This window comes from Rhagoletis pomonella, unplaced genomic scaffold (genome assembly GCF_013731165.1).
Source record: "Rhagoletis pomonella isolate Grant_MI unplaced genomic scaffold, Rhpom_1.0 Rhpom_scaffold_00011, whole genome shotgun sequence".
NCBI classification, from domain to species: domain Eukaryota; kingdom Metazoa; phylum Arthropoda; class Insecta; order Diptera; family Tephritidae; genus Rhagoletis; species Rhagoletis pomonella.
In genome coordinates, this window is record NW_023458565.1 from 12,877,634 (window position 1) to 12,895,840 (window position 18,207).

At 36.5% G+C, this 18,207-nt stretch overlaps 1 protein-coding gene across 5 annotated transcripts; it reads right to left on the reverse strand.

The window, feature by feature from the left end:
* Positions 1 to 1,782: 1,782 nt before the first annotated feature.
* On the reverse strand, positions 1,783 to 14,987 carry LOC118746638. 5 transcript variants are annotated; one of them, XM_036480497.1, is made up of 3 exons: positions 6,894 to 7,173; positions 2,359 to 3,667; positions 1,783 to 2,322 (listed from the first exon to the last, which is right to left on the reverse strand). In XM_036480497.1, the coding sequence occupies exon 2, from the start codon at positions 3,466 to 3,468 to the stop codon at positions 2,404 to 2,406; it is 1,065 nt and encodes a 354-aa protein (XP_036336390.1). In that variant the 5' UTR covers positions 3,469 to 3,667; positions 6,894 to 7,173; the 3' UTR covers positions 1,783 to 2,322; positions 2,359 to 2,403. The 5 variants fall into 5 exon arrangements, with proteins under 5 accessions (XP_036336390.1, XP_036336392.1, XP_036336391.1 ...); XM_036480499.1 differs by lacking the exon at positions 6,894 to 7,173 and adding an exon at positions 14,956 to 14,987 and having other exon boundaries at positions 1,783 to 3,667; XM_036480498.1 differs by lacking the exon at positions 6,894 to 7,173 and adding an exon at positions 14,769 to 14,949 and having other exon boundaries at positions 1,783 to 3,667.
* Positions 14,988 to 18,207: the final 3,220 nt, after the last annotated feature.

Below are 18,207 nucleotides of genomic sequence, written 5' to 3' on the forward strand. Positions count from 1 at the left end.
AATCGATATTTTTATCGAATTTGTTATCAATATTTGTTTCAGTTTTGTTATCGATATTTTGATGGATGTTACTATCGATTTTGTTATCGATAAGGTATAAAGATAAAAATAAAGATAAAGGAAAAGAGAATAACATAAAGGTAACTAGAACGAACAGGGTAGAAGTAAAGATCTAGATAGAAAAAAGACAAAAAATATAATCTTAAGCAAAAGCAGATGTACATATGTATGTATGTATATATATTGGTTATGAGACAAACTAGATTTGTAACGAAAGTTTCACTTCTCTAGTGTGGCCCAGGCACACTTACTTTTTTATAGCGAAATTGCAAATTTGGTCAATGCTCGACACATTGGCCATGTTCTGCCACCTCGGGTCAATCAGTAACTTTTTTAAATAAAATACATTATTTCCGGAAATACAACTTATTTGCTTTTTTGTTTAATTTTATTTTTTTTTTTGTATAAAATTTGAAACATTGTGCATATAAAAAAAAAAAAAATTAACATTACTTTACATACAGTCGAATAAAAAAATAAAAATAAATAAAATCTTTACGTGCCAACCAATCATATTTGGTATTTTAAATTACCTTTTAACAACAATCAATCATGTCAAATAAAACTCGCAAATTATTACGCTATAAATTAGCTGTCGATCGTATTTATTTACACTTCAAAAATATGTGTGTTAATACTTGAAAATAAAAAAAAATCATACAAATAGTTATCGTTTTTACGTATACAGTTTAATCGTTCGTGAGATACTGGCATAAGAGTTTCGATTAATTGAAATTCAATACATCACTAACTAAGATAGGACAAGCTCTGTTATCAACTACATACTTAGTGTAAATAGCTAGCTAGTAATAAGATTAACATATTACATATGTACATACATTACGATGGCTAAGCTATTTAAATAATTCGCATAAATATTACAAAATAAGTACGTTTACATACAAACATTTCAATTTAATTTTAATGTGCATAATTAAATAATTAAAACCAGGCGATTGCACAAAGTTCAACGCTTAGCTTGGCATTTATAAACCCGCTTGCTTGCTTGCTTATGAGTTAAGTAAAAGTAACGACACATTTGATTAGCTTAAAGCTTAGTTGACAAATGATTAGTTGAATAAGACTAAGGGCCGTTTGCACCATGTCTAGTTAATTCTAACTCCCAGTTAAACATCTTTATCGACGTTATCGACACCCATCATATAACATGTGATCGATAACGCAGTTAACGTGCTTAACTGAAGGATGAACCTCCAGTTAGCGTTAACTAGACATGGTGCAAACGGCCCTTAAAGACAATCAGCAAAAAGACTTCCTCCTCCTATTGGCTTAATGACTACGTACATACATACATATGTATGTACATAAATAACCGTTAATGCAGTTGCTTTTGTGATTATAATTGACCTGTTTTAATTATACGCATACATTAGGGTGCATCACCCTCCATACAAAAAAAAAATCCGGTATTGTTTTTCCATCGGAATTATTTTGGAAAAATATTACGATTTACGTGAGCGGAACCGATTTAAAAATACCTCCAAAAAATCGCATTATTTTGATGCTGTTGATAAAATATTCAAACATTTTTATGTAGACCTTTAAACTTAAACTCGTTTATGATCTGATGTCATATATTTTTAAATCGGTACAGCTGACGTAAATCCTAATAGTTTTTCGTAATTTTTAGCATATAATAAATTTATGATTCCAGTGGAAAACTTGCAACTTTTTTTTGTCGAGGCACCCTACTACACATATATGTGTATGTATGCTTTTTTCACAAATACAAGAAATATTAATTACAAATTATTTTTATATACAAAAAGTTACACAATAATAAAGTCATAAAAAAACTTAATCGGATATTCACAGTTTTGCATGGAGTTCCCTGCTTTTAAAAATACGAAACAAATTTCGCTGTAAACAAACACCGTCATTTCTTAGACAAGAAAAAAAATGGAAAATATTTAAATTTCGCAAGCTCAGTTCGCTGACTTTTGACTGACATTCGGCTGACTGGTGTGACTCATCGATGGAACAGCTGCAGCTGCAGCTGGTTGCCAGCGAACTGCGCCGTGGCGCACTGGCTGTGCAATTGCGGGAAATATGCAGCGAACGCTGTTGTGTGTGAGGCGCTTTTTGCATGGCACTTTGACATTTCATTACGACTACTAACCGCCAGCTGTCAACTTCCACAACGCTACATTTCTTAGGACTAACAATTTAACTACTTACACACACAACGCTACATATCCTCACACATACATACATTAATTCATATAACAACTAAACGCCAAAGTGTGCAGTGCAAACTACTTCACAGCCGTAGCCAAACCATCCAAGTATACTGTCAGGCGATTCCACCCCCCACCGGCCTCCTCATGTTGTGTTAAGCGCAGTGAGGAAATTCTCCACGCGCGCTTCATCTAACGCCGCCGTCGTGCTTTCCTCGTTCAACAGATCACTGATCGAGTATGCGGAGAGTGGGCGTGACAGGCGACGCTGTGATAGTATATCATCGATGGAGGTGACTGGCGACAGTGATTTGCAGCCGGCATAAATGAAATTCTCGCTCTTCTCTGCATTGCGTGCAATCGCCGCGAAAATATCCTCCAAACTGGATTTCATACTCAACTGTGGCCGGAAGAGTACCGGCGAGGCGAGTGGTGATGACGATAGTGGCGCCGGTGATTCGGAGCGTGATGAGGAGGCAGCTGGCGACGCTGTTGATGGCGTAGTGGAAGTGCCGGCGCCGTATGCCAGCGAATTGGGCGCCTCGCGTCGCGCACGTCGTTGTGGCGGTGATTCGTGGCGCGTACTCCACGTGTTGTGATCTTCATCGGCGTTTGCTTGTTGCAGCAAACTCAGCGAACTCTCCAGCTGCTCCTGCGAAAGGAGCTGAGAGAGGCGCGAGGCGTTAAGCGCGGACTTTGGCGGTGTAACCGCTGCAGTTGGCGTATCGTCTGCATCCTGACACTGTATGGTCGGTGTGACGCGGTTGATTTTCTTGCCCAACAACACTGGTGCTACGGTTACTGTGGGCACGTTCTCGAACAATTTTGCAATTTGATTGACATGTGTGTTGGTTTGTATGGAGGCAGGTTCTACCTGTCGCTTGATATGATTGGCGTGCGTATCCTGCCGTTTGGCGTAGTGCGTTTCTGTGGTGCCCGCTGTGCTGTGCCGCTTCGGGTAGACGCGTGTAACGGCCTTGCGTGGCTTAGGCTTGGGCATGGGCTCGCCCAGTGTGTGACAGCAAATGTCCGGCGCATAGCAGCGATGGTATTTGTGACGATTGGCCTCGTAGTCGGCATCGGCGAAGGTCTTAATGCGGCACAGGGATTTGGGTATGAGTGTAAGGAAGACGAATGTGTAGAGGAGGTAGGGGAAGTAGACACAGAAGGTCTCCAGATATGCGAGGTATTCGTGGTAATCGAAATCCATGGCTATTGCTGCAGTTGATTGATATGTATTGTGTTGATGTTTTGTATTTATGCGTAGTCTTTTTCGTTTTTCAAATAAGGAAACGTTTCTTAGTTGAAGTATTTTTTTATCACAAGCGCTTTTTATGAAATTCGCAAAGTCTTAGTATTCTTTTACCGTTAACTTTTTCAAATGTAATTGCTTTCGCACGTTTTCGATTCTGAAAATAGAACGACGTGGTGAATTTTTTTGCTTAGTTATCGAGAGAACTGGCGCATTTGTGTTCTTAATTGTAATTGTTCATATTGCTTTATAAGCCACATGTTCCTTGACAAGCTTCTTGTAAATTAGGCGGTGACATAAGAGTCTTTCGGATGAAAATAAAACTCGTTTAGAAATATTTTATTTTTAATATAATTTTATAAATTTCTTGATGAACTCAATATGTTTACGTACATAGTTCAACGTAACTTAATTTGATTTCAATCTTTGCTTTTTAATTTATTGTATTTTTTTATTTTTTACGTGCCTTATGTTTTTATTTTTATTTCTATTTAAAGTTCTGTTTTATTTTATTTTGCTTTATTCATTTTATTTTACTTAATTTTATGTTATTATATTAGTATTTTCGGGTTTACTTTTACTTTATTTTGAAATTTATGTCATATCGATTTGGCGTCAATTTAATCTGTCAAAACACTGTGTGGAAACTTTTCAATGCAGAACCCCGATTGTGTCTAGCACTTGACTGGATTTGCTAGATAGAAAATATAAAAAAATTTATCTGCCTCTAGAGAACATCACTCAAATTACCATTTCTAGATAGCTATAGGGATGGCAAAAAGTATAAAATAATCGATTAATTAATCATATGATTAACCACAAGCCAAAAACAATTGATTGCAATTATTGAGTAATAATCGATTAATCGAATTTTGAAAGGCACTTGTTTGCAGTGAGTCGTCACAAAAACATTTTTTCCATAAAAATTTCTAATTCTCTTTTTAATTAGCCTTAAATAAAGTAAAACGATTATTTTTAGCGGCGAAAATTATTGATTATTTAACCAAGTTTGCAAAAACAAAAGCTTTGATAAGCGTTTTGTTGTTAAGCGGTTGCGTTTCTCGGTGGCTGTAGCATCAGCTTTTGAAGAAAGGCGCTCAGCAGGCACTAGGTTTGCCAACATTTTCTACGATATTTATAGTACTTTTACAAAAAAATCGGAATATTTTTTTATGTAAATAAATATTTACATACAAGGGAGGAGTATCTATGCACGCCGATAACTTTTGAATACGTGAACCGATTTCCGATGATCCTCTTTTTATTAGAAAATATCCAGTCTCAAAGTTGGTTTCATATTTGGTACAGTTGTGGTGATTGTATCATTGTCAAAATAACGGCACTCTTTGGTTTTTATTTTGACCACGTACACAATACCCGTGCATAAGTGAAGTCGGTTGCACTTGTTTTTTAATTAATTGTAGAAAAAAAGGTCTGAGCGGATTGTTATCAAGCATTCGCTTCATAACGATAAGATAGCAAAATGTGTTTGTTCATCTTTACAGTGAGAGCGCCAACGCCGATGACCAAGTTATTGCCAAAATACAGCAGCATGATTCGAGTGCTTACAAATGTACATTTATGTATGTATGTACATTAGAATGTACCACCTTACAGGGAAACAAAAAAAAAAAGTTCGCCGTACACTGAAATCACAGACAGAGACCCTTAGGCGTTTTGACATTTTTCGGCAATAAAAAAATTTTACATAGTTTTACTGGAATAATCAAAATACTTCCTTAGTAAAAGTTTAATGACTTTTGCGAGCTTTAGTTTACTGATATAATGGTGGTACGTTAGGTTGGTTGGAACAAAGATCTGGTGGGTAAATACCTCAAGTCCGGTCAATGAACTTCGGAACAAAAAAAAAATTGTCCCCTCGAAACAAAAACACCACTACTTGAACTATGTTTCGAGTATTTACTCGTATCGGAACCACCCTATGAATTACAAATATTGTTTATTTTTACCCATTTGTGAATCGAGTCATAAATGAAAATGTGATTAAAAATCAGTTATAACACTCCGATTAAACGTAAAACAGGCCCACACCATCACCAACAAATTTTTCTAGTCCGGCGTCCGGACATAAAACCAGTATTTTGTTTAATGACTAGTCAATTTTTCCCACTTTCGGTCCATAAGAATCACTAGATTCTCTAGATATGTACTGTGCTAGTAATGATGCTAGTAAGCCAGATATTTTTTATTAGTTAAATATATTTAATATTTATGATTTTTCATTTCATAAATTGCGATGTTAAGATTTTCATTATTCTTTTATATTTTTTTGTTTCCGTTATATTTCGGTCTACTAAAAATATCTATTGCACAATTTTATTGAGCTTCAGACCGGCATTCTTATTATTTAATTTAAATAAATTTAAGTTGTTAAATATTTTTTTTTTTAGATTTGATTTCTTTTTAAATTAATTTTTTGTGTTAACTTGGTTGAAAGTTAAGAGCGATTTTCAAGAACTGCAAAGTTGGCGTCATTGTGCTAAAAGTTTCACTTGGTATTTGTTGATAACTAAAGCGTAATTTTAATTGGTTTAAAGATTCAACATTATTTTTATTCAGCACAGTCAAAACGTGGCATATGCTGAGCGAGTGATTTACAATAATGTTTTCTCGATAAAATAAAGCTCTCTTAGCAATACTAAAACCGCAGAAATGTTTTTAATTTTCAATTATTTTTCTCAAAAAATTAAAAAAATAACCAAAAATTTGGGCAATTTAAAAACAAATTTTATATTTTATTTAAAACAATTAATTTGTGCTTAAGCCACGCACTTATTGCGCGAAAAATCGCGTGTAGCTACTTTGGCTTGAAATCCACTACTAAACTATAAATTCGGCAGTCATACTTTAATATTTGTACGGCCGCATTCTAATTCTACCGGCAAAATTATGCATATTGCATGATTGAAATGCATTCTAGGTTAATGCCTGTGTATATGAGTATTTTAAGAAACCAACATTTTTTTTAACTATAAATCAAGTCAAAAATGCTTTCAAGCGAATATCTGCCAGCAAGCGAGCAGTAGCATCTTCCACGGCGCGCCCACGCCATATCCGATTGCAAGCGGCATACTTTTTTTTTGGATTTCCAATTTGCAATGTCGCATAGAGGCAATTTTTGCGTGTTCACTACATTTTTTAATATTTTTTTTTTTTTTTTTTGTTTGTTACACAAAAATAAAAAAAAATAAAAATTGCAAATTTCAAAAATTCTTAAAAATATTAAAAAAGCATACACACACGCATATGCTTTATTTTGCAATGTTTACGGTTTTAATTTGCTTCGACGCTTCTAAACAATTTCATGTTTTATATTTTAATGTATTTTTTTTTTGTTTATCCATAAGTTTACTTCAAATTACTTTTTATAGCATTCTCTTCTACAATTTGAGATCAGTGTCGCCGCGATTTGCAATATTTTCTTAAATATTCTTATAAAGTTTTAGTTTAAAAAAATTTTTTTTTTGTTCTCGTTCGAAGCGCGTTCAGCCGTCGCGTTCTACGGTCGTTATGTCTCGAAATATCTGCGTTAACTAAATTCCACTACAGCTGCATAGCTTTAATTTGCCCACTTTTGCCGGCTTGTGGAGAGGGTAATAAAACGCTCGCAATGCGGAACCGAAAACTAGTCAAAAGTACAAATACATATGTAACAGCATGTATAACCAGGTGTCTACCCTACAAGACATTGCTGAGCACTTTAGGCAAAAATTCTCACACATTTACACTTTTGTTTTTGTAGTACGGCATAAATGAGTAGTTTGACTATTAGTACTGAGGACTTTCTGATGACAACATTGAGGGGAAAGTACTCAATTTTTTCCCATGGCCTGAACGAAAATGAGGACTTTGATAAGCACTTTTGTGATTAGGGATAATGATAATATGAGTACTCATATGATACTCAGCTGTCTTGTAGGGTACATATGTGCATATGTATGTACGAATAATTTTAACTACACAAGGCAGCTGCTCCCCACCGAAGCTACTTAGCGGCGTGAGTTACTGGTTATTGCTTGGCGCTCTTGCACCCAACTGTGCTCCAACAGAGCGCTTTCCGTGCATTTAGGCAGAGCGCTACGAGCTGAGAACACTGGCAAAGCAAGATCCCCCAAAAGTTCTCTGGCTCTCTTCCAACACGCCTACCATTTTCTTGTGAATGTGTTTAGTTTTGTTTATTTTTTGTGTTGCTTTTTTCGCAAATGAATAATTTGTTTTCAAAAATTTGTATTATTTGTTTTCTTGTTGTTGCTATCATTTCAAATGCCGGAACAGAAGCTGGCAAGTGCACGAAGCTACACTTGGCTGCCTAAACACTTAAAAAGAAAATATGAAAAATTCTACAAACGCAAACAGATAGTGGACCGATTGATTCGTTTTATAAACATATGTATGTATGTACATTAGGGTGCATCCCCAAACAAAACGCGTTTTTCCACCGGAATTATAAAATTTTTTTATATCTTACGACTTCCGCCAAACAATATTTCAGAAAAATTTTAAGATTTACGTAAGCAGACTGTATTTAAAAAATCACATTACATATTTTGATATCGTTGACAAAATTTTTATGCAGACCTTTAAAGGTTAAAGTCTTCTATATGACAGCGATTTTTTAGAAAAAATATTTTTAACAACTAATTTTACCTACTTAAAAAAATTCGATTTTTGGAGGTATTTTCAAATAGGTCCGGCTCACGTTAATCTCAATATTTTTGGGAAATATTTTGGCGAAAGTCTTAAAATATTATAGATTTTATATTTCCAATGGAAAAAAACTGTTCCATTTTTCATAGAGAGGGATGCACCCTAATGTAATACATATTTATGTACATTAGTTTTGGTGGACATCATCAGCGCTAAAACTGTGGTGGCCAATAGCGACGTGGCTGATTTTTTTTTATTATCTGCCTTTCTGACTGTCTGCCGGTTGAGCGGTAGTGCGAGCGTGTTTTCGCTGCTCCACACAGCTGTTTCTAGCTGACAGCACATCTAATTTCATGCCAGAGATTCATGCGAATTAATTTGAGTTGGTAAGCATTTGTATTATATATTTACTACACCACCCATCAAAACATTTAAGCGTTTATATGCACAACTATACTACAGTGACCCAAACCGAAAAAGCAGTTCCCAAAAAAGAATTCTCAAAAATCAACGCAACTTTTTAGGTGGTTGCAACTTGCACTTCATTAGACTAAAATTGTATGGGCTATAACAATGCATAGCCAAAAATGTTCTAAAGATTCAGATTAAGAAGTTGAAATTTTTATGCAAATTTCTTGAATTTTTCAAAATTGTATATTAAGTTTGAAACTGTGATTGATGTGGTTTTAGGTATTTTTATTGAAAAATAACAAAAAAAAAAATTGGCTTGAATAACATTACGAATATTAAAAAAAAATCAACATGTGGTCACTTGTTTGAGTCACTGTATATACAATTTCATGTACTATATTCATATGGAAGCTCTGGACACACTTAGTTGCATATACATATTTCTAGTTCTTTAATAAAATGTTCATGCCAAGAGGTTTTACTTACACAGGTATATACGGGTGTATTTACATACATACATATGTATCTCTCATGCATATAGACTCCTAAACATACATACATAATAAGATGTAAGTACATATTTACCTAAGAGGAGACAATAAATGCCATAAATTCCATTTGGAGGCCACTGATAAAAATATCAAATATTTACAGACCTACTTTTTCTGATGTTTTCGCAAGAGGAGAATTTTAAATAAAATATAGAGATATCCAGCGGTATGATAAGGCATCTGTGGGCTTATACAGCGGCGGTTAGTCCGATACTACTTAATTGAGTTGTAGTATAATGGCCTGCCTTGGTTAAGACTTCTAATCTTAATGATCTGCATTAGCGGAGCAACTTCTGCCAATAGATGATGGCATCTTTTGCTGTACTTCGGTTAAGAGAGATATAGCAATGGGAATCAGAATTGCAGGGTCACCCTTGTATGCTGGAAAAAACATTCACTCGCAACCTTACCCTGAGCCGTTCATTTCGGCTACCAGAATCAAAGCTGTGACTTCCGCCACAATTAGATCAAAAATTGTGCTGAATGGTGGCTAAGCAGAACAGTCTAAACGTCATCTGTATTCCTGGTCGTAAAGATATAGAAGATAACTTTATGGCGGAGGAATTTGCGAGGAGGGGTACGACCAAGCATATTTTTGTGTCTTACTATAGATGTTGCAGAAGTTGCAAAAACTATGAGGAGGAAGAGACAGTTCTCCATTTTCTCTGTAAGTGTGCGCCATTCTCGAAGAGCAGATTTCGCTTTCCAGGGTGTCCTTCCTTTAGTGACCTTTACGAATTGGCAGATGGCTGACGAGTTTCGTCTAGGAGACAAAAAGTTTCAGCAAGGGGAGTGACAAAACTCTAAGTCGTGGTATCATAACGGACCTTCAACTCGTGGTCTAAGTTTGTGCCTGCGTAGAAATGGAAGCCACACCAACCTACCTAGAGATATAATTTTCTCGTTAAAGGTATGTACATGTGAACACTGGATACGACCTTGGATCGATCCCGATTCCAAAAGTGATAGAAGAAAAGTTTGTTAAGTCTAACAGGCATGCTATAAAGATGCTTTTATTAAATAAACTTTAGACATTCCAGTTTCGGTTTTTCCGGAATCATCTTTAGAATCTTTTGGAATCGAGTTTCGGTTCTTTCGCAACCGTTTCTCGGTTCCTTTGGCATCGAGTTTCGGCTCTTCCGGAATCATTTTTTGGTTATTTTGGAATCGAGTTTTTCTTCTTCCGCATCCATTTTACGGTTTTCTTAAGAAGCCGGTTCTCCGGCTCCGATAACTCGATTCTGTGCATCACTAACTTGAATACTCTGACGAGACTTCATTCAATTACTAGGTTGGAAAAATTTTTGGAGGGGCCGCATGTACCATGTGTGGCCTATGGAAGGCTTTTTGGTCGGACACGAGGTCTGAGCTCTGAATTAAAAGAGTGGATATACCGCATGATCGTCCGTGCGATTGATGCTTATGCCTCCGTAGTTTGAAAGCTAGAAAACATTACAAGAAACTGCCCCTCAGCGTTTAACTATATTGCAAGGACTGGCTTCGTCCCCGGTTATTGGTTGAATGAGTAGAACTTGTGCGACCGTTGTACTGAAGTAGGTATCTTCTACAGACGATGGATTCTGCTCCATACTTTTGTTAAACCAGAATCAGCCCCGAGAGAGGTGCACTACCGAATATCTCACGGTACTCTTTCATATTAACAAGCATTACACAGATATTTAGGCAAAAATACCTGGGTTAGAAATACCTGTGCGTGCTTTTGGACTCTATGCTAAAAGAAAACTGTTTTAGTAGGACATTGAATGTAAAACTCCTCCAACGGAAAATCTAGAGAAATTGGCTCCCTCACCTTGAGACCGAATATTTTTGCGTAGATATTGGATACAGATTCAACTTCCTATTGAAACTGGTAGATGACTCACAATTTTTTGTGGACAGAGGTGCAAGCAATCGTGACCCTCACTAGAATAAACAATAAAAAGTGTTTGAAAGGCGATTTATTAGCCGTATTTTAAGACAGTGGAGCTGTCATTAGAACCCTTTCAATAGGTGGATCACCCCTAAGCTCGTAAAGAACTGTTGCGATACTCTACAACTCTTGGTAGCGGGAAACAACTCTGTTGGGTAGCAGTGAACTGCGATATCGAAAGAAAAGCTCATCATCTGCTCTTGTGGGCTCGTAACCATTTTCTGGACACAGAGAAAGGGTGGATTTTTTTCAATATTATAAAAACAAAATAATTTTAGTGATTTCGTATTTCCAGATTTTTCTTTTGTGGCTCTTATTTTCCCCTCCCCTAAGTGTTCGTTTGTGTCTTAATGTTTTGTCTCAGCCATATTGACCTAGAGAATCTACAATCGTCTCGTTTGGTATATGACTACCTAATTTCCCGCCAATCATTTACTTACATATATACCACACTTATGATCTATTTGGGGAAATATAGCATCATTCATTGTAATTTACCTACTTCGAAAGCGCTTTCTAGCCTTGTGACAAATTCTTGCTAAAAATATCTACATACATATGTGAGACGATAACATACAGATACACAAATATTTATTTGTTTAAAACAATTTCATGTGCATATGTATGCAAGTATTATTTAGTACAGGTAGAGAAAGTTTCTGAAATTTGTATTTTTATTTCTTGCTTTACATTTTCCTATCAGCATGGGGTATTTCCTAAGTAAGCTACGCGCCAGCAATGATGGCTAATTCATTTAAAATTATTGTCATGATTTCGGCATACACCCGCCCCTCTGTCACTGCAATAATACGCCTCATTTTGGCACCTCGGTATGTATTGAGGTTTATTTCGAATTTTGTTTTTATTTATTTTTATTATCTGTGTCATTTTGGTTAATTGCTCTAAGTAAAGCAGTAAAACTGTTGATATTTTGCGAGCATGTTCACACATACATATACACAAAGTTTATGTGGTTTGGATTAAGAAATTAAAAGTGGGGCAATATGGACTTGGACCTCATTTTGGTACACACACCTACAGCCACATAAATATGTACAAATGTATGAAAAATTTCGATCGTAAAAATTTGAACTAATGCACCAAATTTTGATGCAATCCTGTCCGTCTGGAAAGCTGCCGCGAAAGCAGAGGAGTTGCGTCTAATCAGGACTGCAGCTAAGAAAGTGTTCAGCAACCAAAATTCACACGAGACGCAAGGGAATGAGATGCTTATTGCCAAAATTTAAATATTCATGTGCAGGAAAGAGATAAGATCGCTAGGAAGTCTTCGTGGTCAAAGTTTTGCGTTGAACTTCAAATTAACTTCCGAAGCCTTACGATTGGTATGTGCCCTTCCAAGGCTAGACTTTTGGGAAAAGTCAAGACGAGAAGAAAAGAGCTTAATGGATTTTGAAAGAAGATACCAGGGTCTACGACTCAAATTATTTATACAAAAATTATAATAGCCATTCTCACCTTTGGCGTGTTAACCTAGTGGGAGCTGGTTGACACCGAGGACCCATCTGCTGAGCTTGCAAAGCGTAAAACCATTGTCCGGGTGACGCTAGTGATACGACTGGACTGTAGGCCAGGACTTCGGGCGTCTAAGAAACTGTGGATAACGCATAGGGACGATGCTTAGGCGGAGACTATTAAAAAAAAAATCACATAGATCAAGCATGCCACAACTTCGATGTTCACTTCCCAGTATCTGATATCGATCTAAACTACGATTAGTCTGCACTAGGATGGATCTTAAAAATCCACGAATATTTCGAAATAAAAAGAATAAGCCTGCCAGGGTTTGAAAAAAATCGAATCTTTTTTTTTTAAATTGCGAGTTTATAAATTTATATGAATAAGTTTCAGTAATATGACAAATTTATCAGACTTCCAATCAAAATTTTGTCGAATTTTTTCATTTTTTTTTTCAAACACTGGTGGCACCCAAATTTTTTTTAGAAAATGTTTAAATTTTCGTGGATGTTGAACAATGTTGATATTTTGAAGACCACCCTAATATACACTCTTCACAGATGCAACCAAAATGCAAACCGGAACGTGATCTGGCCTTTTCCCTCAGCAACTCTTATTGTAGTCATGGTTTCCTACAATCTCTTAGGCGATACACCGTCACTTTATACTTGGTCAGGGTAACCAGTGGTGCTTCAAAAAATAGGGAAGCGGACAAGTGAGTTTAGTACGAGAGGAGCACTAATCCAGAATACTCATAAGAGTTCTAACGAGACGATGGGTTTTTGACTGCATGGCCCCCAGTTTGGAAGCACTTTCTTCATGCACTCGAAAAAAATTCGCTTCAGATTTTTAGCAAACCATTTATTTGAGAAGCTGGACCTTAGATAGAGGTTAACTGGAATCACTATGCAGATTTTTCAAAAGGTCGAGATTTGTTAAAGACATGAAGTGAGGTATTGAGAAGAGCTGCTTTAAAAACTTGTATATGCCTTCAGGTTCGATCAAATCGAGTAAAATACAAAATTTCAAACGTTTTTTTCTATGCATTCGATTTTATTTTATTTTAAATGCAGTGAGGAGCAAAAGTGTCCGAGTGGTGATTTTTTTACAAATATTAACTGCCGGTTTCACCAGCAATTTAAGTGGAAAATTATATTACAATTCTTTCAGTTTTAATCAAATAAAAAAATTAATTCTAAGTTAAATTTCTTTCTTTGTTGCTTTTCCACAATAAGTTTTTCATTAAAAATGGCCTCAAGCTCAATAAAAATTGTTGAATTAAATTTTTTTCACAAAGTTTGTTATAAATATTTTTCATAGTTAATTTTTTTTGGTTTATTTCTGATAAAACATTGTCAATGCTATAGCCCAAGCTTTTTTAATCAGAGTTTTAAACTTTAAACAAAAAAAAAAAAATTAAAAATTCTTCAAATTTATTTTAATTTGATGATCTTGCGCATTTTATTCCATAAAATACTTATATTTTCACTGAAAAACAACGCTAAAGACTATCAACTATAGCAAAAAATAGAAATCAAAATCAAAGCGATTTTTTTAAGTCTTCAAACGTGCATTTACTTTATTGTACCAAAATTTTCTGGGTTACAAAACTGCATGCTCAGAAATGTATTAAAAATTCACATCAAAAAGTTAGAAAATTTGATATTTTTTTAAGCTTTGATTAAAGCGATTTTGGTGACAGCATGGACAATATTTTCATAAAAATCAATAAAAAAATTTTAATATGAAAAACGTTGTTATTATTTAATAAAAAAAACACCATTTTGACAATTTTGGTCAGTACTGTATGAATGTATATTATTTAAATTTATATTGTTTTACTTTATTTTATTCTTAAAATTATTCATTTATTTTTTCATTTCAATTTAATTTTTTTTTTATGCCAGAAATATTTTGTTCCCCGATTTCACACTAGTAATTGAAGAATGAGTTTATTAATCATCCATTTAATGAGCAATCATTTATCACCGACCCGTCAAAGTTCTTTCATAACTTATAAAAACCAACAACAACAGCAATAGTAACAACAACATGCCCCTTCTTCATTGTAAAAGTTTTCACAAGTCATATTTTATTTCTTTCTTTGTGCAATTCATTCTCCACTGATTGGGTTGCATTTCTTGTTGTTGTTGTTATGTTTTTTTCGAGGGTAACACTTAGTCACTTGGAATTTTCTTTTTGTCTTAATTGAATTTACGTACACAATGTCTTGCTCTTATCGCTACAAGCTACTTCACATGCCTGCACGTTGTACTTGGTGCGATAACAAAATTGCAGCAGCGCGAATGAAGGTGAGCTCAAAACAGGAACGTTAAACACAACAAAACAGCACAAGCCCCAATAAACAACAAAAAAAAATCCAAGCGCTTTCCGTGTGCGCTCTGTTACCGGTGTGAGCTGCAAACGCTTTGAGCGATCGTGCTTAACTAAACGCATGAAAAAATCGCAGCCACGACGAATGGGGTGCTGGAGCAAAATCAGCAGCACCAGCAGGAGAAAAAATTTAAAACAAAAATTGTGGAGCACTCAATGCAGTGGCAAACATATACATACATACTCTAACGCAAGCGGAGAAAGATGAAAGTTCGTAGGTACTCTCTCGCAGCATATCGCAAGCAATGGGGCGACCTTCTTAACAAAAAAAAAAACAAAACAAAACAAAATAATGCCAAATACCAGCCTGTGCAAGACTGAAGTAACTTTTTATATAAAAATTGTATGCAAGTTTGTACAATTTATGCGGTCGATTAACGCAATGAGTCAGAAGCGCATGCGCAACTCGCTCCATAATCCCCCCTCCAACGAACTGAATTTGTCCCAAAGCTCAGCCATGCAAGATCTCGAACAGGGCGTGTAATTTGAATGTAGCAATGAACAAAAGAGAGAAAAAAATAAATAAAGACCTTTGTGCTGAACAGGATTATCTTTCGAATGCCTTTGGCTTGAGTGCAAGTATGTGTAAGTAATGAAGCAATGTTAGGCCTGCGGACTGGTGCAAATGATTATAATTTTATTTCTCTTCTTGGATCTTGGATGCTGTCCCAATAACTATGCGGCATAAATGCGTGCACGGCAAATAAAAGAAATTCACGCAAGCCAAGAACAATGAATCATCTGTTAGTCATATGGAAATTTTATGGATTTTTAGTTTTTTTCTGCCTTGACTTTGCATATGCACTCTGGCCACTGCTCGATGAAAGAGGAAAAGGGAGTTAGCTAAGGCTCTCAAACTCAAACATTATATTTCTTAGCGAAATACTAATTGGGCAGTGGACCGCCAGGTTAGGAGTCACACATAACGATTTCTGTAGTTGCTATAAAGTTTGCAACTGGATCAAGAAAGGATCCGATTAGAAGCGACGAGCCATGGAACGAACCACTCTCAGTTATTGTGAGTGAAGATCGCATTCTCTTTTAAACCCTTTAAGGCCCTGGGTCCGGACGGCATAACACCAGCTCAACTGTAGAAGTCTGCGAAGCAATCGCGCCGCTGGTTGATGCCTACCATCGCGAGCTGCCTAGCTAGGGGTAATCTTCCGAAGCCTTGGAAGGTGGTCAGAGTTACTTTTTTCCCTAAGGCAGGTACGGTCTTCCACGTGTGACACAGGAACTGCCGCTCTATCAGTTTTCCCTCGTTTCATTCGAAGACGCTGAAGAGACTAATTTATCTACACTTAAAAAACGGGATTCTTCGAGAGCGTCTATCCTTAATTCAGCATGCCAGCTGTAAGGGCAGATCTGTTGAAACGGTCCTACACACGGTTGTTGATAGTATTGAGTAGTCTTTTCGCAGAAGGAATTCGCGGTTTATGCCTTCCTTGAAATCGAGATGGCTGTGGATAGCGTCTTGCCTGAGACTATTGTTAACTCTCTAAATAAGCTAGATGACGGAGCCGACCTTGTAAAGTTTATTTACCGAATGCCTTGCAACAGAGTTTTGCTTTGGGTTGATGTCGTCAACAACCTGGAAACACTGTATGAACTTAGGTAGGGTTACCTGAACTTGGTTTAAAACTATTATTTTAGCTGCAGGCTGGGTAAGAACTCTAGCTTGTTATTTTTACTGGAGGGTATAAATTGCCATCTTCCCTCAATGGCTGATCTTTCATGAACGTTCTCTGACCGGGTGAAGTATTTGCGCTTGATCCTTCACAGTAAGTATTCCTGTAAATCCAACGCAGAGGAAAGAGTCAAGAAGGCAACAATAGCTTTATATTGTCGCTTGTCGAATCTATTTAGGTCATTCGCTTTATGAAAATTGTATAACTCCAACAGACCCCTTTACGCCATATTCCAGATAAAGAGAGGACCGGGAGAAGTGCAGTATCTGGAATCGGGGTCTAAACGTCTTTACGGACGAATCAAAGTTGAATGGGACGGTAGGGGGATATGTCTTCTGCGAAGAACACAGTTGGCTTCGGATTGGTTTCTTTCCAGTGCGATACCTTTCAAGGAGGTAAATATCTATCCGACAGCCAATCAGCTATCAAGGCTCTTGGCTCCCTGATGGTTCGTTCGACAACAGTGAAGGTTTGTTTGACCTCCTACGCTATTAAGTTAATTTGGGTTCCGCGTCACAGCGAAATCGTCGGAGGTGATGAGCTGGAAAGCCAGGGAATCCTTGAGAAATTGGGTAAAGAAATTCCCCTGACCTCGTGCCATCTACTCCTAAACAAATAGGCGTTTGGGCAGCTCAACATGCGCTTGGCGAAGACCTTGGAATGCTCGGTGGCTAAATCCTTCTGGCCACGTGTAGACCGAAAGCGATCCAGGGAGCTCTTGAGACTAAGAAAGTTACAGCAGTAGCTATTGGTGGGCATGCGGTAAGACTGAATATCAACGATAACCCTACTACACCAGCTTCAGATCTTTCATTCTTAAAACTAAATTAAGGTGAACTTAGAAGAAAAAAAAAGTTCAAATGAAATCGCTTTCCACTTTTTGTTTAGAGATGAACTGTTCCCCTCGACCAGAACACGTTTTCCGCTGGCGTGGTTTCCAATACCGATTTACCATAATAATTTGCAAAGGGCCGAACTTTTACCCCTGCTATAAAAATTCAGATGTAAACTTTCAAAACGCCGATACACTACACGTGTTGTTTTATGACCCCTCGACCAGAATCCAATGCTGGAACCTTTTTAATTTTTTGTGTTGTACAGTGTTATTGCACTGCCTATTTGCCCCTAAAATCTTCCTCAATCACATCATTTAGTTGGCATTAAAAATGTTGCAAGTTTTTACCTCTTTTCGCTTTTCTCAGCAAATCGCTGTCAGTGGTAGGAACATTCACATTCCTTTTTCTACAAAGCCTTTCATGTTTTATGTCCCATCGGCGAACTAAGTTACGAATCTATGCTTCCTTGTAGGCCGAGCATACTTTGTATGTAATTCTTTCAGATGCCTTAAAATATTCAAGCAATTTTTTAAGAGTCTACAGGCCATCTTCGTTGTAGCGCGACTTGGTAATAAATTTATGTGACAAAAGCTATTTACATTAAGCTACAGTCCAAGCTACGGCCAGGTCGTTCGACGGCAATAAAGTCTGGTTTAAGCAGCACAAGAAAAGGACATACGAAAAAAAAAATTGCAAGATATTTGCTGATGAAGCGAGTTTCCATTATGCTGGCCAAGGAAAGA